Source organism: Corythoichthys intestinalis, chromosome 10 (assembly GCF_030265065.1).
Source record: "Corythoichthys intestinalis isolate RoL2023-P3 chromosome 10, ASM3026506v1, whole genome shotgun sequence".
Taxonomy (NCBI): Eukaryota; Metazoa; Chordata; class Actinopteri; order Syngnathiformes; family Syngnathidae; genus Corythoichthys; species Corythoichthys intestinalis.
Window position 1 is genome coordinate 49,259,321 of NC_080404.1, and position 25,139 is coordinate 49,284,459.

General features: G+C 39.0%; 1 protein-coding gene across 3 annotated transcripts in view; it reads left to right on the forward strand.

The window, feature by feature from the left end:
- The window catches only part of zgc:171482 (zinc finger protein), a 218,175-nt gene that overhangs the window by 171,939 nt on the left and 21,097 nt on the right, over positions 1-25,139 (forward strand). For all 3 annotated transcript variants that reach the window (XR_009064573.1, XR_009064574.1, XM_057847733.1), the window contains one exon: positions 4,932-5,028. Coding sequence is in view for 1 of the 3 variants with exons in the window: in XM_057847733.1 (XP_057703716.1) it covers positions 4,932-5,028 (97 nt within the window). In the remaining 2 variants the exon portion in view is untranslated. The remainder of the gene's footprint in view (positions 1-4,931; positions 5,029-25,139) is intronic.

The window sequence follows — 25,139 nt, forward strand, 5'->3', positions numbered from 1 at the left end:
ATTTTGTACCTGCTCGAAAAGGCCGTTAATGGGATGGTTTCCAGACTATACTATCAGTGTTTGAAAAATACAGGGAGAATAGTCTGGCAGAGCCAGGCTAACTTGAAGCTAGTTTAATTTCACAGCAGTAGTATTTCGCAAGAGCCCGAGAGTCGAAAGAGAACCCCGCAAAGCATAGGTGTGAGATTGGTGAAATTATTCATTTTAAAAAAATAATAAAGCAAATGTGACACACTGAATGGCTCGCTAAATTTTGCTTAAATATATTGTTCTACGTTAAGCACATCAGCCAAGGTTGGCCCCCCAGATTTTTACCACACCAAATCTGGCCCCCTTTGCAAAAAGTTTGGACACCTCTGGCCTAAATCTATGAAAAATAAGTAAAATTATCCAAAGTAAATTTTACGCACTTAGATTTCTTGGAAGTAAGAAAAATAATAAACTTTTCAGACGTATTTTAAGCAATAAATGAGTCGTTTTAATCTTTAAAAAAAAGGGAAAAAAAGCTTCTTTGTCAGAAATGTTAATTTAAGATGAGATAAGCATCAAAACTAGGGCTGTCAAAATTATCGCGTTAACGGGCGGTAATTATTTTTTTTAATTAATCACGTTAAAATAATTGACGCAATTAACGCACGTGCCCTACTCAAACAGATTAAAATGACAGCACAGGGTCATGTCCACTTGTTACTTGTGTTTTTTGGTGTTTTATCGCCCTCTGCTGGCGCTTGGGTACGACTGATTTTATGGGTTGCCGAACCATGAGCATTGTGTAATTATTGACATCAACAATGACGAGCTACTAGTTTATTTTTTGATTGAACATTTTACAAATGTTATTAAAACCAAAACATTAAGAGGGGTTTTAATATAAAATTTCTATAACTTGTACTCAAATGTTTCTTTTTAGAACTACAAGTCTTTCTATCTGTGGATCCCTTTAACAGAAAGAATGTTCATAATGTTAATGCCATCTTGTGGATTTATTGTTATAATAAATATATATAAATACAGTTCTTATGTACAGTATGTTGAATGTTTATGTCCGTCGTGTGTCTTTTCCATTCCAACAATAATTTACAGAAAAATATGGCATATTTTATAGATTGTTTTGAATTGCGATTAATTACGATTAATTAATTTTTAAGCTGTGATTAACTCGATTAAAATTTTTAATCGTTTGACAGCCCTAATCAAAACATTATTTGAAAGCAATTCATTTTTGAAGTGGCTTTTTTTTCCCATTTAGGAAATGTACTATGGTGCCATGAATGCCTTAATGTTCAGTTGGGTTAATCCATATTCGGAGCACATTTTGTCCTCAACATTCTTTAAAAAAATGTTTTCACTTTTCTGATTTTCTGCTCCATTTTCATCAATAATCGGTATGCCGTGCTGTTCAGTTGTGGCTGTGTAAGCAATCTTGAAATATTGCTGATATAGAACAGAGAGAAAACCGAGCATTCTCAGGCTTTTCCTCAACCCATTTTTATTTTTTATGACTGTTTTCAAGCCTGACCCTTCCCCAAAAGCTGTGTTCAAGGCAAGCTAGGCGCTAACCCACAGCTGCACCGCTACCAGAGCGCCCTGTCTCTCTCGCTCTTTGATGATGTAATTGCTGCATGAATTCCGATTTGGGAGACTTGACAATTCAGACTGCCGCATCATTCTGGAAATATATGGCCCAGATCGGATTTAAACCACATACGAAAGTGACCCAGATCGGATTTGAAACGGTCCACTTCTATGCGACTTGTCCCGTTCAGACTGTCAAGTTAATGCCTCACTTGAGTCGGAAAAACACGAAAAAATCGGATTCGTGCATTAAGACCTGCAGTATGAACCTAGCCTAAGTTATTGTACTTTAAAAGTAATTTATCGGTTACCGTAATTTCCCAGATATAACGCACACCTTTTTTCCTCAAAATCAACTTTTAAAATCGTGGGTGCGCATTATACATGGGTACAGGGATGAGGAAAGAAATATATATAAATATATACAGTATATATGTATATATAGTATATATAAAGACTTTTTTTTTTTTTAATTTACACGGCCATGTTGTGTTGAAGAAAAGGTATGCGGCGATCCGTTGCCGACCATTATGGAAACATGACGTCACCATTTTGTTTCGGTAATACTTCACTCTGATTGGTCGAATGATTTTGTCCGTGTTAAATTCTGCTTTTTCCACTCTTCATACAGCACAGAACTTAGTTTCTTGAACTCATTTGAGTCAACGTTTATTGCAACTCCACCGACTAATTAAACCCCCGCTAACTTGAAGATTAAGCCTAATGTCGAAAATTCTGAATTTCGGGTTCGGGTTAACAACATATCAGTGCCAATGTAAAACAATGTAAATTGACTGCACAATAATTAACAACACACAAACGAATTGCACAGTGCAATAAACAAAAATGTGGGCGCGAATGCGCACGCACAACCCGGAAGTACGCCGTACACACAAGCGGTCAATTTGGCAACCACGCATTTTACACTCAGTCGGAGTTACAACACATCCTAAAAATGCTAAACGAACAGGTCATCTCAATTGCATAAATGTGCAACACGAATATGATGTAAACAATTCTTGCGGACTTCGCGAGGACAAGCGGGAGTGACGACTACCTCGCTACGAAGTGGCCGCGTATCTAGTGGTGCGAACCTATCGCTGGAACCCTCCAGAGTGAAGGAAAAGTGCTCACGCTCATTCATGGACGCACACAGATCAACATTCCCTCGCACATCTCAACAAGTGGCTGCACTCTGCTCGAATGTTTCTCAGTCCCAAAACACTTGCGTGTGACTCGAGACCATAACAGGAAGTAACTATGAGCAGTTACCATGGAAACAAACATTTTATATCCAAAATGCTCTTCATACAACTACAATATTTTTCATTCTACATACAGTACATTATGAGGCAATAACAAAATAGTAACGCACAGACACTAAGGAAACTAACTATAATGAGATTACTGGTTTGGAAAAAAGAACGTTTTAGATTACGTTCTTTCAGGAACGAGCAATCAGATTACAGTCAGTAACGTGTTAAGTAAGGGGTACAATATGCAGTTATCAAAGGATAATATGCAGTTCAAATACAATAAATATTTTTTAAACCCTTTTATAGTAACAGGGTAACATGTGTAACATTTTTAGTCACTAGCTGAGGTGGGACAAGAGAAAATGTCATTTTAGGTATTTTCATCATATTTTCAAGTCTCAGGAAAAATACATTTATTCATAAAATACCTGTTTTAGTATTTTGCATTTGGATTGGTTAAAAATTTGATGGGTGAAAGTCTGTAATTATGCAATAAGTATGCTGTCAGTGTTGGACAAATTGTTGTCGTACGTGCTGCCTGTAAGAATGTCTCATGATGTCTCCACATATCAAAACAATGAGCGCTTGCGTTGTCTTTGCTCTAGCCGTACAATATGCTTGTCACTTATGATCAAAAGGTAGTAGTGATTTATATCTCGCTGCTCAGTTCCACAACTTTATAAATTAGAACTACAATTATATTATTTTTTTCTTAACTCGATCAGACATCCATATACAGTCTTCTCTCGTCCCCTCTATTCATTTCACTTCCTGATGGAAATTTGCCCATGCCACTCGCTCAGTTAACTTTTCCCTTCCATCCCTGCTCTCTGTTGCTATCTTCATCCTCATCCATTTTAGGGGGCGCGTTCATCTGGAACCACCTGCAAGCCCTCCAGTTCGCTGACATCTGGGTCTTAGCTGTGCACTCTCGAGCACACATTCACCGACACAATACGCATGCACAAACACAACAGAATAATACACCATCTGACATGCAGCTGACTGCAATGTCCTCCTCCCCTTAATCTTGTTGAGGTCCAGCAGCTTGAGAAAACACACATACACCCACACTTAACAAGCTGTGATCTAAAAACGTAACCAGTTTTCCACTGATGATTAAAAGAATGATATCTTCCTCCAGATGCAACCTAGTCAGGGAAATTTGCCTTACCTCCAGAGCGGTAAATAGGTCCATATTTGGCATCATTTCGACTTGATACCTTGTAGTTTGAATGTCTCAAAGTACAATATTCTTGGTTAAAAGCAAAAAACGGGCAGTTGTCATTCATTTTACATAAATATTTCAAGTCAAAGTTACGGTATTAATCCAACATGGGCCGCCATGGAACAAAAAGCTTTTTAAGTTGAAATGTTTTGCACATGGCGGCCGTCACAAACAAAGAGCTTTTTAAGTTGAAAATTTTTGCAAAAAAATGCATAAATTGCGGAATTTCTGTAGATATGAACGTAAAACAGTCTAGAATCTCGGTTAAAAGCAAAAAAACGGGCAATTATCATTCATTTTACGTAAATATTTTAAGCCAAAATTACAGGTGTTAATCCAACATGGCAGCCGTCACAGAAGAAAGAGCTTTTCAAGTTGAAAGTTCTTGCAGAAAATGCTTAAATCGCGGAATTTCTATTGCTATGAACGTAAAACAGTCTAGATTCTTGGTTAAAAGCAAAAAACGGGCAGTTATCATTCATTTTACGTAAATATTTCAAGCCAAAGTTACAGTATTAATCCAACATGGCGGCCGTCACAAACAGATTTTTAAGTCGAAAATGTTTGCAAAAAAATGCGTGAATTGCGAAATTTGTGTAGATATGAACGTAAAACAGTCTAGACTCTTGGTTAAAAGCAAAAAACGGGCAGTTATCATTCATTTTACTCATGTTTGAAAATTGTTGTTATTTACACATTTTTAAATACAAATTCAAAGTTCAAAATGTTACTGAATTATTTTTCCTTTAGCTTCTCTTTATAATCATGATGAGGAAGCAGATATCAACTTCTTAAGGGCTTTAAACGAGGCCATACATCTCTCCAAGAGCCCTGGAAAGTAAGTGCAGCTTGTGTTTTTAATGTCTCTCCAGGGCTGCGAAGTACTTACTCCTGCAGCGTCTGCAGCGTGGTCCTCAACTCCATCGAGCAGTACCATGCACACCTCCAGGGCTCCAAACATCAGAACAAGTGAGTACAACGGCTCATCGTAGCGTAAGGACAAACGACCTACGAGGCATTTGATCTGAATATGAGGAGGTGTGTGTGTGTGGCCAGTGTGATGGCTTCTTGGCTGGTGAAGTGAAGCGAAGTAAAATCGTGAATTTTTGGCCTATACAGTTTTGACAGGAATGTGACGATCAAGCAAAAACGGAAGACGGTTAAGCAATTAATAGCTCATAAACCTGTCGACACCACTTTTAGTGTCCAAGACAATGTAGACCCCAGGACTTCTACTTTACATCATTTGATTAGACTCGTTAAGTGTCGATATACACGAAAAAATCATTTCCATTTTATACATGTGTGATGACCATCAATCCTCCCCCTGCGTTTTATTCCAACACATTGTCTTGGACAGCAAAGTGGCTGATAGCTAAAAATCCAAGCAGTTCTTGAATGCGACACTTGCAATAACTCGCTTGCCCGCACACGCCTGAGAACTCGCACCTACTCCTTCCTTTCTATGGCAACTCCGCCCAACAACGTCAGCGTGCTGTTAACATGGCTGAGTATCCTTCGAAATACCGGACAGGGGTCACCCTAATAATGTTATAAATTATAACAACAACAACAAAAAAAGCGATATTGGATAAGGGTGTAATAGTACATGTATTTGTATTGAACCATTTTGGTACGTTGTGCTTGGTTCGGAACAGAGGCGTACCGAACGAGTTTCTGACGTAATGTAACTAGAGATGTCGATGCCGATCGATCGGGTCCGATCACGTCATTTTCAAAGTATCGGAATCGGCAAAGAAATATCGGACATGCCTTTTTTTTTTTAATATATATACTGTATATTTTTAATTAAATCATTTTCTAATTGTATTTAACGTTACAGACCTAATATGTTACACTTCTCCAGAGTCTTTAGTTTAGGCTTAAGGTAGGGTTATCAAATTTATCCCGATTAATTTTTTAAAAAATGTATCATGTTAAAATATTTAACGCAATTAATGAATGCGCTGCACGACCCACTCACACATTGTTGCGCTCAATCTTAATGGCGCCGTTTTTCCTATATAGAGAGCTAAAAGGCAGCGTAAAATGAGTAGAGTGAATTTTGGCAGCATTTGGAGCCGTCTTTTAAATGGCTAAAGCGTTACAATTCCTCTCCCTACGATTAGAAATATCGTGGGAAGCAATGTGGTGTGGGGAAGCAAGGTAGTAAAAACACTGTTCTAGGAGGTATCATTGTTCATGAACCCCAACTGAAAAACAGTGCACAAAACCATGCTGGGGATACCCAAGGGTAAAGCGGTGGCGTTAAGAGCTGCTTTGCCAAATTGCAGTTTTTGACATTTCAAGACAATTGGTTGTAATTCAAGAGGGCAGCTAATAAATCTTAGTTTTGTTACTTTTCCTGTGATAAAGTGGTGAAGGATGCTGAGACACTGAAAGAGATGTTTATGGGAGAGCTTGATAAACACAGCAGAGATAGTACACGCCGCCGAGAAAAAAAAAAAAAGCCAGACAGATGGCCAAGGAGATGCAGCACAGATATGGTGTTGCAGGCAAACAGGACAGGATTCCAAAAGAGACAGAAGAACAGGGGGAAGTGTGCTAATACATTTTTTTTTAAAGGTATAATCAGTCGAAGCAACTAAAAATATCGGGCTTGCTTAGAGCTGCAGGGCTAAAATGTTGCAAAAGAAGACTTTCCTTTGGCAGCTTTACTGCGGTTTGGTGTTAGAGGAAGTAATGGTCTCCAGTCTAATTCTTTGGAAGTGGGTTCATCTGAGAATTGTGGTAGAGTGTGTCATATAACCATGACAGAGTGTGGCATCCATGAAAATCCTGTATCCCTACTTACAGATGAGTTTGACTTTATAACACAATTAGATCATCAGTGTTCTGTTTGTCCAGCAAAGGCAATAATTCAAAATAACCTTCTCCATCAGACCAAAACCACATACACAACACAGTGCTCCGTGGCCATGTTCGATCTCATCTTATTCAATTATATTTGGAAATTGGCTGCCGCCAGTTCGCTGCAGTGCATTTTGGGTAAGTCCTTGAAAGAGATTCTGTCTTCCAGTGTGCATGAAGTGTGAAAAAGTCAGAGAGAGGGAGAGAGTCTGAATCCCTGGAATCACAATCCATTTAACAGAGCACAGCCCTTGTAGGTGTATTGAAAAAGCACACTATATTGGCTTATGTGTGCATGCGGTACTGGAAATAGGTCCAAACCAACATTTATCCTCTGGGAGATCAGAACAAGACCAAGGGGTTCTTCCTCATCAACTTCACTTGCTCTGCCCTCCTGCAGTCACTCAGGTGTGACTCAATTTGTGTGCATGACTCAGTGTTAAACCACTTTTGTGTAAATGTCACCAGGGTGCACACGGTCAAGGCAGTTATTTAACTCATCCTGAACACTAGAACACCACAGGGGTGTGTCCTCAGCACACCCACCTCTTCTCGCCATCCATCCCACAAACACCATTTTAAAGTGCCTGTGACACGAAAAAGCATGTTTATTTCATAATGCACGCGGTATTTTATGCTCCTGAATGAAATGGACTACTTGGATGTGTGAAGAAGCGATCAATATATTTATTGAGGAAGAGGGCGCTGTGACGTGTACGGAGGAAGGAGTCCTTTTCACTATACAGCCGTACTGTTGTATGAGAAGGACTAAGGATTCAGCTGATTTTGCGGATAAATACGTTTACTTTTCGCATCACGCAGAAAAATCTTGCTGTACGAGGGAGAGGCGTTTTTGGGGTTTCAAAAGGTTCCCATTCACCGGTGGATATTTGCCAAAACAAGCCCTACTACTGTGGGGCCATGGGAATTACTAGGAAGTGTGTAAACATCGTGTTTTGTATTATGTCAAATACTGGGATCATTTTAATATGTAGGTGGCTTGCATTTTGTGGCTGACATGCTCCTTGTCCCCTCGGCCGACGACCGGCGGCTTGTCGCACATTCCCCGCTGGGAGAGCACTATACTCGGCTTATTGCCCACTTCATGTGCCTGGTGTTCTGTCAAATTTTCCGACCGATCAGAAATTGCAACTTGTTGTTAAAAATAGCCGCGAATACAGCGATTACAAAGTAAACACTACAAACTTTCTTGAAATAAAGGACTACTTACCTTTGATCATGGATGGGCATGTAAATAGCTCTCCTCATACACATAGGTTAGGTTCATACTACAGGTCTTAATGCACGAATCCGATTTTTTCGTGTTTTTCCGACTTGAGTCAGGCATTAACTTGACGGTCTGAACGGTGCACGTCGAATAGAAGTGGACCATTTCAAATCCGATCAATCCGATCTGGGTCACATTTTTTCAGAACGTGACTGGCGGTCTGAACTGTCAAACTGCCAAATCGGAATTCGTGCAGCAATTACGTCAGCAAAAAGCAAGAGGCGGGGAGGAAGGCAGCCATGTAGGCATTAGCGCCTAGCTAGAACTCTGCTTTTAAGCATGAAGCGGGCTTGACCACAGTCATTAAAAAAATAATAAAACGAAGGAAAGAATAAGCCTTACAATTTTCGATTTTCATTTTGTGCACCGAATGAGCAGTATTTCATTATTGCACACATGGTCCAGTCGGGGCAAACTGACGCACCCACGTCATTTCACGCACACACGTCAAGGCTCATGCGTGTGTGTGTATGTGTTCTATCAGTCCATAGAAACTTTGAATATAAGACTAAACGGGGATTATTAATGTCTGTTATTTGTGTCTTCTTTTTGGAAATCAAAATATGATCACTCTGAAATGACAAACAGTTAGCATGTGCAATTTGTTTTGATGCTTCTGTGCATGCGGGTCTCTTTGCTGAGCGCATGTCGGACTGCGAATTAGTGCACATGCGTTATACTTGAACAGTCTCAATGGACAAAGGCAGTCTGAACCGGCACGCCAAAAAAAAACAGATATGGCAAAAAATCGGATTTGTGCATTAAGATCTGAAGTATGAACCTAGCCATATTGTCGTGTTAGCTGCATAACAACTGCAGCCGCCTTCCTCTCAGTAGTCTCTCGCTGTTTGGGTTTGATCTTGTCAGAGCCGCGTACTGCATGCGTCAATCATCGTTAAACTTGTTAAACAGTTGCTGTGGCAACTCATTGTGTGTAAGTGGGCAGTTTGATTGGACTCACTCAATGAAGCCTTTAATAAATCGAAGAATTTTTCTGCTACAGCACTTTATTCTTGTTTAAAAATTAAATCGGTGGGACAGTAACATGTTTAAAACTTATCATAATGATTACATTTGAAGTGTTAAAAAACATTTATTTAATTAAAAAAAAAAATATATATATATATATATATATATATATATATATATATATATTAGGGTTGTCAAAATTATCGCGTTAACAGGCGGTAATTATTTTTTCAAATTAATCACGTTAAAATATTTGACGCAATTAACGCACATGTCCCGCTCAGAAAAGAGCAGATTTAAATGACAATAAAGTGAAATGCCCACTTGTTAATTGTGTTTTATGGAGTTTTGCTGCCCTCTGCTGGCGCTTGGTGCGACTGATTTTATAGGCTTCAGCACCCATGAGCATTGTATAAGTAATTATTGAGATCAACAATGGCGGGCTACTAGTTTGTTTTTTGATTGAAAATTTTATTAAAACGAAAACATTAAGAGGGGTTTATATATATATATATATATATATATATATATATATATATATATATATATAACTTGTACTAACATTTATCTTTTAAGAACTACAAGTCTTTCTATCCATGGATCGCTTTAACAGAATGTTAATAATGTTAATGCCATCTTGTTGATTTATTGTTATAATAAACAAATACAGTCCAGATGGCAATACAGTGTAAAGCGCTTTGAGCGCCTTGAAAGGTGGAAAAGTGCTATATAAGTATAACACCATTTACCATTTATGTACCGTATGTTGAATGTATATATCCATCTTGTGTCTTATCTTTCCATTCCAACAATTTATTTTACAGAATATATATCATTTACAGAAAAATATGGCATATTTTATAGATGGTTTGAATTGCGATTAATTGCGATTAATTACGATTAATTAATTTTTTAGCTGTAATTAACTCGATTAAAAATTTTAATCGTTTGACAGCCCTAATATATATATATATATATATATATATATATATATATATATATATATATATATATATATACACGCATTATACTTTGGGAAAAAAGTGAAAAAAACATGTCTTATATGTATCTCTTTCCAATGCTAAATCTGAATAATACATTGAACACAAAAAAATCTTTTATTTTATTTTCACTTATCGTGGCGGGTTCTGGTCCCCATTTACTGTGAAAAACGAGGGATCACTGTATATTGATACAAAAAATTTCCATTTTCAAACATTTTTGAAAAAGCCCCAGGGAGCCGCTAGGGCAGCGCTAAAGAGCTGCATGTGGCTCTAGACCTGCGGGTTGTTGACCCCTGACCTAATCTAACCGTTAATACCTGTAAAGAAGTGGATAATAGAACATAATGCAAAGGAAAAATAAATCTTACCTTTCAAGTGAGGCAATGTCCTCTTTCACAAGATCAATGGTGCCTATCAACTATTTCAGTCTTCGTGAGACAAAAACGCGAGGAGACTTGTGTTCTTTTGGTGAAGAAGTCAACCCACTATAAAAACATCACCGTCACGCCTGTGCACGTCATCATACTGCGACACCCAAATTGAAACACCATTAACAATAAGCCAATAGGAGAGCAGAATCGCATTACTGAAACATGATGGGAAAGATTCTTACCAATAGGGCAACAGGATCTTATGGCGCGACATTTAAAAGCAGAAAGCAGGAAGTACATATACTGTATACTGTATGTTTTCCAGTTTCCTATAGATGAGTCCATTCTTGTCAAGATACAGTCTTTTCCTTTCCTTTCTCAGTACTGTGATGTCATCATGATGTCCTCTTCCGTGGCTCTGAGGCCAGTGCTTTGTTAGAAGGAACTTTTTCACTTTTCCAAAGACTGGATCTTCTTCTTGAGCTTTTCTCACATCTTGCTCTGAAATAGTGGCAATAGGCGACATGATGCAATCATTCACTGAGCAGGCCGTCGAGATCGTGACCGGACACATCCAAGGTTCGTGCTTGACAGACTCTACATGTACAGCTTGGGTTATCGTACCTATCACATCCGGCTCAACCCCTCTGGAACATGAAAGGATGTACTGGTCCATATCAAGAGGCATTCGAGACAGCCCATCAGCATCGCCATTTGATCTTCCGGGACGATATTTAATTGTGAATTCAAAATCGGCCAGTTCAGCCACCCACCTGTGCATTGTGGCATTGAGTTTAGCAGAAGACAGGACATAGGTTAGCGGATTATTATCGGTGTAGACGACAAATGATGGTGCGTAATAAAGATACTCTCTAAACCTCTCACAAATCGCCCACTTTAATGCTAAAAACTCCAATTTGCCAGAATGCAAATGGTAGTTCTTTTCTGGTGCCGTCAATGTTCTAGAGCCGTACCCAATAACTACTAATTTTCCTTGCTGTCTTTGATAGAGTACTGCCCCCAAACCCTCTTGAGATGCATCACAGTGCAGCACAAATGGTTTCTCAAAATCAGGGTAGCCTAATATAGGTGGGTGCAGTAAGCAGTCTATGAGGTCACAAAGCACAGTTTGGTGTTGCTCAGTCCATATGATGGGTTGACTTGAAGATAACTGATTCGTCTTGTTAGTTTTCTTGCTTCTTCTCTTCATCTCGAGCTTGTTTGGGGAAAATTTGAGCGCGCTTTCAGTCGATAACAAACTGTACAGGGGTTTGGCAATTCTGGAGAAATTCTGAATATATGGCCGGTAATAAGAAATGAACCCTAAGATTTTTCTCAGTTCCCCGACGTTTGTTGGCTTGCGGTCCTTCAGGGCTTGGACGGGTGCCAACTCAGTTGGATTCATTGTATATCCGTCTTTGGACACAATCTTTCCCAAGAACTTGACTTGGTTTTTAAAAATTTCACATTTTCTTGGGGTTAATTTTACACCATGTTGCTGGTAGCGACGCAGTACAGCTCTCATGTCTTCCACATGGTCATCAAACGTTTTGCTGTGAACGAGATTATCGTCGAGGTAGGGCTGGCATGTTTCATCCCTCAAGCCTGCTAGACACTCTTCCATGCTGCGTTGGAATTCCGCAGGGGCGGAGGAGAGACCAAAGGGAATTCTCACCCATTCATACAGACCCCAAGGTGTTATGAAAGCAGTGAGCGGCCTGCTTCCTTCTTCCACGAACCCTTGGTGATAGGCTTTCCCCTGGTCTAAGACCGAGAACCACGCGCTGCCACACAAACTGTTTAGAATATCCTGCACACGAGGAATAGGGTGTCTATCTGGTATGGATTTAAGGTTCAATTCCCTATAATCCACACACAGACGGAGCGTCCCATCCTTTTTACGAACACATACAAGTGGTGAAGAGTAAGGAGAGCGAGACTTTTGTATCCATCCTCTGTTTAGAAGATCCTCCAAATATTCCTTCACCTCCCTGTGAAGTGGCTTTGGTACTGACGTGTATGTACGGGTGACTGGTATATTGTCTTTGAGCCTAATTTTTAGTTTTAATGATGGAATACAACCAACATCATGGTCTCCTTTAGAAAAGGCGTTGCACTCTTCTCTTAAAACTGTCCGTACTTTGTTCTGCTGTTCTGGTGTCAAATGGTCAATAGCCACAGGTGGATCCCACCATTCTTTTTGGTTTTCTCCATTTTCAACATCTTCATTTGCTTTGGGAGTGATCTTGTCATTGTTGTTTACAGCGATAGGTGAGTGACAATCATCTCCCGGTTCTGACTGTCGAGGTTGCACACTTGCTGGATAGACCGCTTTAACTTGTTGGAGCTGGCCAATTACTGTACGTGGTGTTAGGGTAATACTATGACTACTGTCATTTGTAACGGGTACTGAAACTTTTGACCAGCCTCCTTTATGCCAATTTATTACAGCTTCAGTTAAAGTCAGTCCGTCTGGCCACTTTGAGCTATCTACTGGTTCAAACAAAGCATCTTGCCCTTCTGCACATGAATAGCTGCGTACACCACATTTCACCAGCTGCGTTTGACCAGGGGCAATAGTGACACTGGGTTGCCCTACTCTAACTACCCCCTCCCTCATGTCATCACTTTTCTTGACTAGCTTGATGAACATTTCTGTCTTTTTGCAGTCAAGTGAAAATGCCTTTTGTACTGACTCTGTCATGAAATTCGGGTATTGATCCATGCCATTTTTGATTAACTGCTCAATAACATTATAGCCAATGATGGGTGGCTCAGCAACACCTGGCTCATTTGAGATGAGTACCGGGGCTAGCAGTTCTGGTGAGCATTGGTTTGAAGTATTGAGCTTGAACTTCACCTCCACCCAACCTGAGAAAGGAATGGCTGTTTGGTTAGCTGCCTTACCGATTAGTGTCTCGTCCCCCTCCAGAAGCTCTTCAAGGCTGCGCGGTAGTACATGTGGGAGGTAAGTACTACGCCAGCTTTCATTGACAATAGTTACTTGCGAACCGGTATCCCATAATGCTTCTGTTGGTACACCATCAAAACAGCAACTCACCATACATTTTTTTCCAATAAGCGCACGCAGTTTGGCTTGGCGGTGTGAAATTGGGTTAATAAAAGTGGCATTCACTCCGTGGTGTGTACTGGTATTATTTTGTAGCTGAGCTTCGAGTTGTTTTATTCTCGCTAATAGCAGCTCTTGTACCTTACTGTCTGTTTCTGTTGATGTTTTGGGCGTGTATGGGGACGGCGCCACCTTTTTGATGTTTACAGTCTCGGGCCTGTTGCTTGCTCCCCGCGTTCCTCGGCACCCCCTAGAGAAGTGTCCAGTTGATCCACATTTAAAACAGTGGTCACATTGATCACTTCGCCCATTTTTTTCACAAATTGGGCATGCTCGGCGTTGGATGCGTTTTACATTGGGAGTGGCACGTTGTTGGCAGCCCTCAAAAGTTTTCTTCATTTCAGCCATTTCCTCTCTGAGCAAATTTACTGTTTCATACAATTCAAGTTCTCTTGGACTGTGAGTTACTGGCGTTTTGCGCATTTTGGGTTTAACCGAGTCCATCCGGTCATGTGACCCCTCTTTCATTTCCAAAATGGAGTTACTCTGAATTGAGCTTGCTTGTGTTTCTGTTTGTATCTCAGTAACTTTTGGAGTTCGGCTAGCCGCATTTTTCCGTTGTTTTGTCTGGCGCTCGGACTCAACACTTGCAGCCTCATTCATCTTAGCAATAAGATGGTCATCTGTCACAGTGTGATCATCTAAATAAGGTTTTAGCTGGAACTTGATATGGTCACTTATAAGTCCCGTGCTGACGGACCTTAAGAATTTCTTTTGTATCACATCAGGACTGTATTGGTCATCCGAGCCAGATTCTTTTGCAGAGAGAAGCAATCTTTCTTTCAATTCTATGGCTCTGAATAAGAAGTTTTGTGGAGATTCACGGCAGTCCTGAGTAACGTTAACTAATTTGTGATACAAGTCCATGGAGCTATCTTCTTTAAAATGCCCCTTTAATATTGTTTTTAATTGGGCTAAAGTGAGGTCACTCTTCACTTCAAGCATGTCCCTCAAACTTAAGCCTGGGCTGATGGCTTTTACGACAGCTTCAACAACTTCATCTTCACTGTGCCCTTTCATTACACCTCTCTCAATTTGGTGCATTAGATTTGTAAATGAGAGCTTGTCTTTCTGTCCTTTTTCCCCAATCTGTCCACTTACTTTGAATTCTCTTCTAATTGTGACTTCTTGTAGCCTTTGTGGGGTCAGACTGGGACTTGTGTAAGTTAATGGCACATTTTGTGACGAAGTACTGGCTATCCTGTCGCTCAGCCTGTGTTTTGTAATTTCAGCAGCAGTTGTGTCAACCGACCGTTGATGAGTTAGTGTTAGCAAAGTGTCCAAATACTCTTTTGCAACTTCATCTTCTTCCTCCTCAATAACGCTGTCTGTTGACTCCATAATCGCGTTTATAACGGCCCGCCTGGTCGCTGCGTTTCCATAGTCAACTTTAGCACGCACACACACCTCTTTGAGCTCATCAAACCTCAGCGTCCACAACTGCTGCGCGAGTTGCTCTGCGTGCTCCTCGAGACTCATCCTGCCGTGTGCTGCGGTGCCGCGCCTCCCTCCTTAATGCGCGTGACCGTCGGCGGCCGCTTTGAAGTTGTTCGTCACTTTCTTCGGCGGAAAATACTCTCAGCGTCACTTTGGTCGGCGGGAAATATTCTCACAAGCCTTAATCCATCCCGGACGAGCCCCCAAATTATGTCGCACTTGTGGTCGGATTAAAAAGACTTGACAGAGAGTGATGTTTGTGCTTCATTTATTGGCCTGAAATGACAAGAGCCACAACTCCATCACGCCACATCACCTTGAGACATTTCCCAATTAGGACCCAAACGAAGCCCCTCCCGAAATGCCTGCACCTGCCTGCGTGAGTTGCCCTTATATCTCCTGACTAAAAATGCTATTTATTAACTCTTGTCCTTACACATGGCCAATTGTACATTCAATATAACTAACAAAAAATCTAATGGGTGGTGTTTTACAATTATTATCACATTAACTGAATACCGTTTGTCCCACATGTACAGTATTTTTGCTTAACCTGTAACCTGAAATTTCTTTCTTAACCAGAGGTAAAATTTTCCCGTTGAGGCGTATCATAACCTGAAAATTACAATTGAAATGACGTTTGTAAGTAGAGGTACCACTGTATATTTTAAAAAGCGCTGAACTGGGTGGACGTTAAGGTCACTTGCAAAAAATAAATTCAACAGATTAGACCTGCTTTATGTTCAAACCATCATGTCATCAACCCGTATTTATGCGCATTGCCAGAGATACAAAGTAAATACTAGGGTTGTTCCGAGTTTTATGCTCCCGATCCGATCCAGATCGTTTTAGTTTGAGTATCTGCCGATCCCGATATTTCCCAATCCGATTGGAATTGAATCGGGAGCAAAAAAAAAAGCAATCATTCCCGTTAATTTTTCCCGATCATATACATTTTGGCAATGCATTGAGAAAAAAATGAATAAAACTCTGACAATATATACATTCAACATACAGTACATAAGTACTGTATTTGTTTATTATGACAATAAATCCTCAAGATGGCATTTACATTATTAACATTCTTTCTGTGAGAGGGATCCACGGATAGAAAGACTTGTTATTCTTAAAGGATAAATGTGACTTTGTATATTGTGACTAAATATGGCCATCTAGTGTATTTGTTGAGCTTTCAGTAAATGATACTGTAGCCATGCCCAAATGCATGATGGGAAGTGCAACCACGACTGTGCTTAGTGCTACCAACTGATATATCTTCTCTGCGTTGAGAAATATAATAGGGTGTTAAGGAAAAGAAAAAAGCTGCCCACGATATTTCTAATTGTTGAGAGAGGGATTGTAAGGCTTTAGCCAATTAAAAACAAGCTTCAAAGGCTGCCAAAATTCTCTCTACTCCATTAACATTGCCTTTTAACTCTATGTATACGTAAAACGGTGCCATTATAGACTAAACGCGACATGATAGCCCTAGTTTAAGCCAAAACTAAGGACTCTGGATGAGTGTAAGACATTTTGTCTGTAACGTTATATACAATTAGAAAATGATTTAATTAAAATTATATATATATATTTAAAAAAGGCATGTCCAATATTTTTATGCCGATTCCGATACTTTGAAAATGACGTGATCGGACCCGATCGATCAGGACATCTCTAGTAAATACCTATTTCGGTTTTTGTCATGTTGCATTGTTGTGTTAATTTTGGTTGGCAGCAGAGGGTAGTATTTTGGAAAAATGAAAGCAAATTAAAGAATGGATCTGTTTATTTCAAAAAATGCAATTTCAATTAAAGTGATGTGTTTTGACCTGTGATGACACATACAAGAAAGTCCTTTAAATTTGTTTTTCGCTCCAACGCATTTAGTCTGGTATTTACCGTCTTTGTCGGAGAAGTAGCAGAATCTGCAAGAAAGAGCCCTATTTTCTTCATACTGGCACCATTTCTCACTCATAAGTGTGCACTTTGTCATCTTTGCGGCGGAGTATAAATTGGGACAAGATATTATAGCATGTAAACCCTGTCATGCTGTATTGTCCAACACATTTGGCCAAGTGTCACTTTTTCTGCTGACATTTGAATGGAAATACACTCACGCACAGACTCGACATCAAGCTCGAAGGGACTGTAAGTGGGGAAATGAGGTGACATGAGGTTCCACTGGCAATGTTTTGTGTGTCGCCTTAGTTTTGGCCCATATGACATGAATGCAAACATCAAAACAACTTAGTGTCCTTTGATGAACATTTATTTTGGGCCACATAGTCACATTTAAACTGTGACTTTTGTCAAGAGTACATTTTTCTTTTACTGCAGTCCGGCAGTGTCGCCTCCAGAAATTTTTCATAGGGGTGGCCAGATGGGGCCACTTAAAATCTCGGGGTGGCTCATGACAATGTCATGTCATAATTATGAATGTCTAATGACAATCTTAAGGTACCACTATCAAATAAAGTGTTACCAAATACCATCACTAGCAATTAATGAAACAATTGGAACAGTAACTGAAGAAATAATTAGCACAGAACATAAGTTTTGATTGTTATTTACATCTGTAGCACTGCAATGCATTCTAGGAGGCATTTTGGACGACAACAGTGTCGACAGCAGACGGCAGCAGAGGTTGACTGTCTCCCTCAAGGGCGCAATGATGGCCAAATGAAGCTTCTTGAAGCAATGAAGCTTTGTAGCCAATTGGTTCAAAGCTTCATAGTAGTTCATTTGGTTATATGACAGTCGTATGATGCCGTTGTCAAATAAAGTGCTTGGGGTTAATATATTTTGGTGTAAACATCCCATATTACAGTGAGGACAGCTGCGCCTAATAGTCCAGTGCGGCTTATCTCCAAACAAATGTTGTTTTCATGTCAAATTTGGTGGGTGGCAGTTTATAGTCAGGTGTGCCTTAAAGTCCAAAAATTACAGTAATTAGATTATTCCCTACTGTAAAAAAAATAATGCCAGTAGAAACGCCGTTATGCTGTTCTTAACAACATTGCATACAGGTTAGTTTTATTCAACTTAAACTCTAAAAGAGTCATTAAATGTTTCAGAAGTGTTTCTTTTCAACGAAATTAGGGAAAATTATTCATAATACAATTTTACTCAATCCTGAAGTACATTCCCTTTTTTTCCCCAGAAATCGTGCTGTGTTGATGCTCAAACTGTGATTTATAATAAAGCAATAAAACCTCTGCCATTGTTACCGGAACATTTTGGCTTAGTATACTGTATGTTAATGTTGGCCATGAAAGTTATACTCAGTACTTCTTGAGGCGGTAGTTCGCGTAAACACTTAGTATTACATCAGACAAAAGAGAAAAAGTGGGGATGTAAGGGGGGGGATGAGGAAAAATATTTACTCTGGCAGAATTATTAAGAAGGAGTGTAAGCTCATCTAGAGGAGATGAAAGCACACCCAACATTAGCGGGAGCTTAACGCTAGATGAGGAGACAAGCATGAAAACTGTTCTTCAGCCCCTATTTATAGCCCTGCACGTGTGTCGGACATTAGGGGAGTATCATTGGTAAAGCCACTCCAGATTTTCCTCTTCTCCAAAACAGCTGGGTGTATTTATGTGCCAGCCTTCTTTATCTGTCTCCCGCATCTGTTTTGCTCACCGTCAGCTGCAGGTCATTTGAAACACTCCAATCTCCCTCCACGTTTTCGCAGCAGACTGCTCGCTGTAATTGCACCTGTTTTGAAAAAATAGCAGATATAATTAGATCTATTCGGCAAGCTCTTTCTTACAACGCAATGTTTTGTAATGATGCCAGCTCCTTACATGGATTTATTACACAAGCACAGGTAGACAGCTGGTCAACTGCCCCTAGAAAATAAGAAATAATACAAATCTGGGAATTCAATGCCACGTTGGTTGTTTTTAGATTAGAGAAAATGAAACGAGACAAGATTTGTTTGCTTTCCCTATGCGAGACTATTTTGATACTCATAAAATACGTACAGTCAATCTTGGTAAGTAGTATGTAATAGGTATTTAGGGACAGATAAGATAATTTTATCATGATATACTATAATGTTATCACTTTACAATATAATTCATTCCACTTATGAGCAAAAGTATTTACTTCCAGTTAGGGCTGTCAAAATTATCACGTTAACGGGCGGTAATTAATTTTTTTAAATTAATCACGTTAAAATAGTTGACGCAATTAACGCACATGTCCCGTTCAGAAAGATTTAAATGACAGTAGAATGAAATGCCCACTTGTTAATTGTGTTTTATGGAGTTTTGCTGCCCTCTGCTGGCGCTTGGGTGCGACTGATTTTATAGGCTTCAGCACCCATGAGCATTGTGTAAGTAATTATTGACATCAACAATGACGGGCTACTAGTTTATTTTTTGATTGAAAATGTTATAAATTTTTTTAAAATGAAAACATTAAGAGGGCTTTTAATATCAAATTTCTATAACTTGTACTAACATTTATCTTTTAAGAACTACAAGTCTTTCTATCCATGGATCACTTTAACAGAATGTTAATAATGTTAAAGCCATCTTTTTGATTTATTGTTATAATAAACAAATACAGTCCTTATGTACCGTATGTTGAATGTACTGTATATATCCATCTTGTCTTATCTTTCCATTCCAACAATTTATTTTACAGAATATTATATTATATAATATATATATATATATATATATATATATATATATATATATATATAATAAAATTTACAGAAAAATATGGCATATTTTATAGATGGTTTAAATTGCGATTAATTGCGATTAATTACGATTAAGTAATTTTTAAGCTGTAATTAACTCGATTAAAAATGTTAATCGTTTGGCAGCCCTACTTCCAATATGATATTATTTACTCCATTCCAAATAATATGTTGTCAGGAAATAAAACACCCAGAGTATTCCATTCAAATGACAGTCATAACGAGAGAAACCTCCCACCTCATTGGGGACGAAACCATTTGCAGTCAGGAATCACTCGAGTCTCAAGGTTTAACGTGCACACTGGGTTTCGGCAGATGTGAAGCCTAGCGTCGCAAAAGTTCACCTGTCAAAGTGCGCGCAGCCTTTTTTATTTACAAAGTCACATGGTTATAAACATGTCATAACAGTGGGTATGTGGTGCGCGATAATTGGTTAATTCAGAGTGAGTTAGCTCTAACTGCTTCTCCTTTTTTGGTATTGTTTCTCAAAACTGGATGCTTACTGTGAAACAGAAGTGAAACTTATTACAGCTCAAATTGGAATTTTCCACAGAAAAACATTATACTGTACGACCTTCGGAACTTAGCTGTTGCTGGGACGAAAGGGAGTTAAGATCAGATAAGACTCCACAGAAAAATTCCAAATAAGATGTGATTCACTACAATAACAATGTGAAGCATTTTTAAAAATTTTACACAACAATGTATGACATGAGCAACTGCAATTAATAACTGCTGTTTTTTAGGTTCTGAATAAATAAATATTAGGTAATAGGTAACTTTACAGTTTTGGTCGATTTTAGCGACGTCGGTGGACCAAAGCAGTAGTGTTTTGCTTTAAGGAAGACTGTGTTTCCCATAAGGACCAGAGCACACCTTCACAGTGTTGTAAAATCATGATCTCCCGGTCCTCTGCAGATGGATTTAACAACATTTCTGTTTCCACTGGCTATGTGAAGGATGAATACTAATAAGTAGGGCTGTCAAACGATTAAAATTTTTAATCGAGTTAATCACAGCTTAGAAATTAATTAATCGTAATTAATCGCAATTCAAACCATCTCTAAAATATGATATATTTTTCTCTCAATTATTGTTGGAATGGAAAGATAAGACAAGACGGATATATACATTCAACATACTGTACATAAGTACTGTATTTGTTTATTATAACAATAAATCCACAAGATGGCATTAACCTTATTAACATTATTTCAGTGAAAGGGATCCACGGATAGAAAGACTTGTAATTCTTAAAAGATAAATTTGAGTACAAGTTATAATAATTTTATATTAAAACCCCTCTGGATGTTTTCGTTTTGATAAAATTTGTAAGATTTTCAATCAAAAAATAAACTAATAGCTCGCAATTCTGGAAGGTAGTGATTGAAATACACCACTAGGTGTCAAGGGCGAGTTATCTAGCCAAGTTTTTCTAGTGCGTTTTGCCCCTCGACTGACGCCATAGTTTCCGGGTTCATTGTACCTTACGTTCATTTGAGTGATGACTTCACAACGTACAAGACCTCTGATAGTTTGTATATTGTGACTAAATATTGCCATTTAGTGTAATTGTTGAGCTAAACGAAATGTTTGAATAGAGTTTGACCAAAGTCTGAGTATTATTTTGCATAGCTATTTTGATCAGGAATGCCAGTTCTCTTTGCATTGAGCGCTTTTCTTTTTGTGAACATTTTTTTTTTTTTGAGCGATAGGAATATTATTTTTGTTGTGCTTTCAGTAAATGATACTGTAGCGACTTAAGTGTTCTGTCCAAATGCATGATGAGAAGTTGGGCAACCATGACTGTCAGTGGTGTCTGCAAATGGTATATCTTCTCTGCGTTCACTACAGGGTGTTAAGAAGAAGATTACCTCCTATCGTTCGCATCGACTCCTGTCTTTATAATGAATAGGGAAAGGGGGAAGTGACGTATGCCGTAAAGCAGTCAGAACATTTGTAGTTTTTTTTTTTTTTTGTATGGCAGGGTTCCTGCCATCCTCATCAAAGTTAATTAGTGCCGATAAAAGCGATACAGACCCGTTCAAGATCTTAAAGAGGTGTCATCCAACCAAGGGCGTAGGTTTTGTCTCAACATTGGTAGGGACGATATAAAAGCATAACCTGCTTGTACACTTTATGCTCAGGATGGGACATTTATAAGACCAAACAGAATGGGTGAACGGGGCAGGGCTACATTTCTCATGACTATGAACCTTAATTAATTGATATGCAAAATCAGGGGTGCTCATTACGTTGATCGCAACGCTAGTGTGGGTAACTCGCGGCATCCCACCCCCCACCCCACCCCTTTTTTTTTTAACGTACATAGGTAATTATGATTATATTGTGTATGTTGTATTGTGTGAGCAACATATGAGGTTATGCAGCACCCCTCTTTCTCTACGCAGCTTCTTTCTCACGTTTTCCTAGTTCTATAATTTCCAGCAGAGTTCACGACATTTCTCACAGTTGAGTTAACGTTAACAGAAGAAAACACAAATAGAAGGACACTTCTCTCTAAGCAGTTCCCTATTCGAGTTTTGCAGTTTAGCAAGTTCACGTTGTTTAATGTTATGCTAACTCGGTCGGACTTTCATTAGCAAAATTAGTGGTGTGTTCCCACCTCCACAACATTAGGGTCTTTTTAAATTACTTACAGTGGCTTCTGCTGGCCGAAAGAAAAACTTTTAAATCATTGTCTCCCAAAAACGTATAAATACATTCCATTTTTAATTGTTTCAGTGTCCCAAAAACGTATTTATATGTCTTTTACATTTGTTTTCACAAGAGGCATCTCTAGGTTCTGATGCAACTTCGCTCCAAAGCACAAAGCTCAAAATCCCTTTTAAAGCAATAAAACTAGCCACTGGAGGGCAGTAGCGCATTTGGTAATAACTCATATCGGACCATGAAAGGAAATGAAGAGAAATAGTCAGGAAACGGAAGTTGGAAGAGAAGCGTGAAAAAAATGTGGAGAACGATGTAAACACAAGACATATGCCCCAAACAAGTTCCCTCGGTGAATTCTGTTATGAGGTAGTGGTCAATGCAAAAGAAAGATTTTTTAAAAATCTATCTTGATGAGACAGACAGGTGGTGATGAGGGAAAAATTTACCCCGTCTGCAGATACAGCCGTGGCCACAACAGCATCATCTCTCAGTTCAATAGTTTACTTGTGTGCTGTGTTGGGCACGTTACTTTAAAAAAGTAATTAGTTATAGTTACTCACTACTTCTTTCAAAAAGTAACTGAGTTAGTAACTGAATTACTCTATAGTAAAAGTAACTAGTTACCAGGGAAAGTAATTATTTCCGTTACTTTAAAAAGAAGTTGTTGTATGTCAAAGAATTTGAAATATTCTGAGCAGTATTCGAGTCAGTTGAATAGAGAAGAACAGACAGGTAGTTGTGTTATAGAACCTTGTAATATTTATTGCACCTCACCAGCAACAGATTTATACTACACCTGAAGTGCAACAAAAATAAACAGTAAACAATATAATAAAATAGCAATCAGCAGTAAACAATATAAAGTGAGTTTAATCAATTAGATCTAACTCTCACAACCTGAGACAACTGGTCAAGTAGACATAGTCTACTGTACTTCATGTATTTTGACTTGAAATAGTGTTCATATCTCCACCTCGTAAAGGACAAATTTTCCTCTGAATGCTATGCCATCATATCCCTCTGCATCTGTTTTGCACGTGTGTGTTTGCAGCACGCGCTGTTCCGGTTTGTGTGTGAAAACACCGGCTCTGATTGGCTTACCATGACACATGACTCTAACCTTCAGCCAATCACAATCACTTCCATCGCAATTATCCAGGTGGTGCATTCAGGTAGCCTCGTCCCCCTACTCCTCCTGTCACCCTCAAAGCGTCTGCTGTCCTCAAGACGGAAGCAGCATTCTTGCTGGCTGACAGTGGGGGATGGGAACCAGGCTAGCATTCAGGTGTAGCAAAAACAGAAACGTTAGCAAGCTTTGGAAAGCATTGTGTAATTGAATGAGCAGGGACAAACAGCCTGGAGTCATAAGAAGTACTTGCTGTAATATTCTGATACAGAATTATCCGAGGCACCCTAAAGTGCACATGGCTGTGTGCACTGTCGGGGCTGTGTGAGTGTGAGCGCGTGTGTGTGTGTCGGGGGTGGGTGAAGTCATCAGCCAATTAAACCTACGCCCTTTCATTCAACTAGTTGTCAGTTGACATATCATCACAAATGTTATGAAAATATTTTATAAAGGTGGAAATGTTACCTAGTGTTGCTTTTCTACTATGTTTGATATTTTTTGTTCCAGAAATAATCACTAATTATCACTAATATACATTGTAATAATACAAATAATATGGAAGTCGTCAATTATACACAGACTGTGCAAGCAACAACAGAACGTATTATAATCACTCAACTACTTGTATTGATACTTTGATCAGTTTCAGCAAGACTATTCCAATTTCACATTCTTGCCTATTGTGTCCTTCATGTGTACTTCTTTATGGATGAATACACAAAATACTCAAACTTTTCTAGTAGCTTCTAGTGCCTCTTCAACAATTGTTTTCAATCTGAACAAAATCAAACATGTTTTTATCGAATATTCTTCGCTCCCTTTAGCCTAAGGCGTAAACACTGACTGCTTAAGCCATATGTCGAAGTTTCTAGTTAACACCTTTAAAGCAAGAATAGTTATTGGCTAGCTGAACCCTCAAGTGCAAAAGTGTAGTATTTTGGAATTCATTAAAACCCTTACTCGTTAGGCATTCCATACTGAGGTCTAAAGGCCAGTTGAAAAAAATTTTGAGCAAGAGTTGTAAGTAAAGTTGCACTGTTCATCTTTTTGTGTTCTCCAAATAAATCATGTATGTGACTGACAGTATAGAGTCTAAAACGATACTCATCAGTTGCTATCCAGTGGCGCCACCAGGGGGTGGCCAGGGGTGGCCGTGGCCACTCCTATAAATTGGTTGGCCACCCCACTGGCCACCCCGCTTGCCAGTATATCGTTAGATTGTTGTAGCATCAGTTATGCATTTCATCCCAAATGAATGCATTTATTTTGTTTTGTTAAATGTAGGGCTGTCAAATTTATCGCGTTAACGGGCGGTAATTAATTTTTTAAAAATTAATCACGTGAAAATATTTATCGCAACTAACGCATTCGCAGTACGACTCATTCGCGCATTGCCGCAAACAGCCTACAATGGCGCCGTTTTACTTATATACAGAGATAAGAGGCAGAGTGGAGTAGATACAAGCATTCATTGGGGCCGTGCTTTTAATTTGTAAA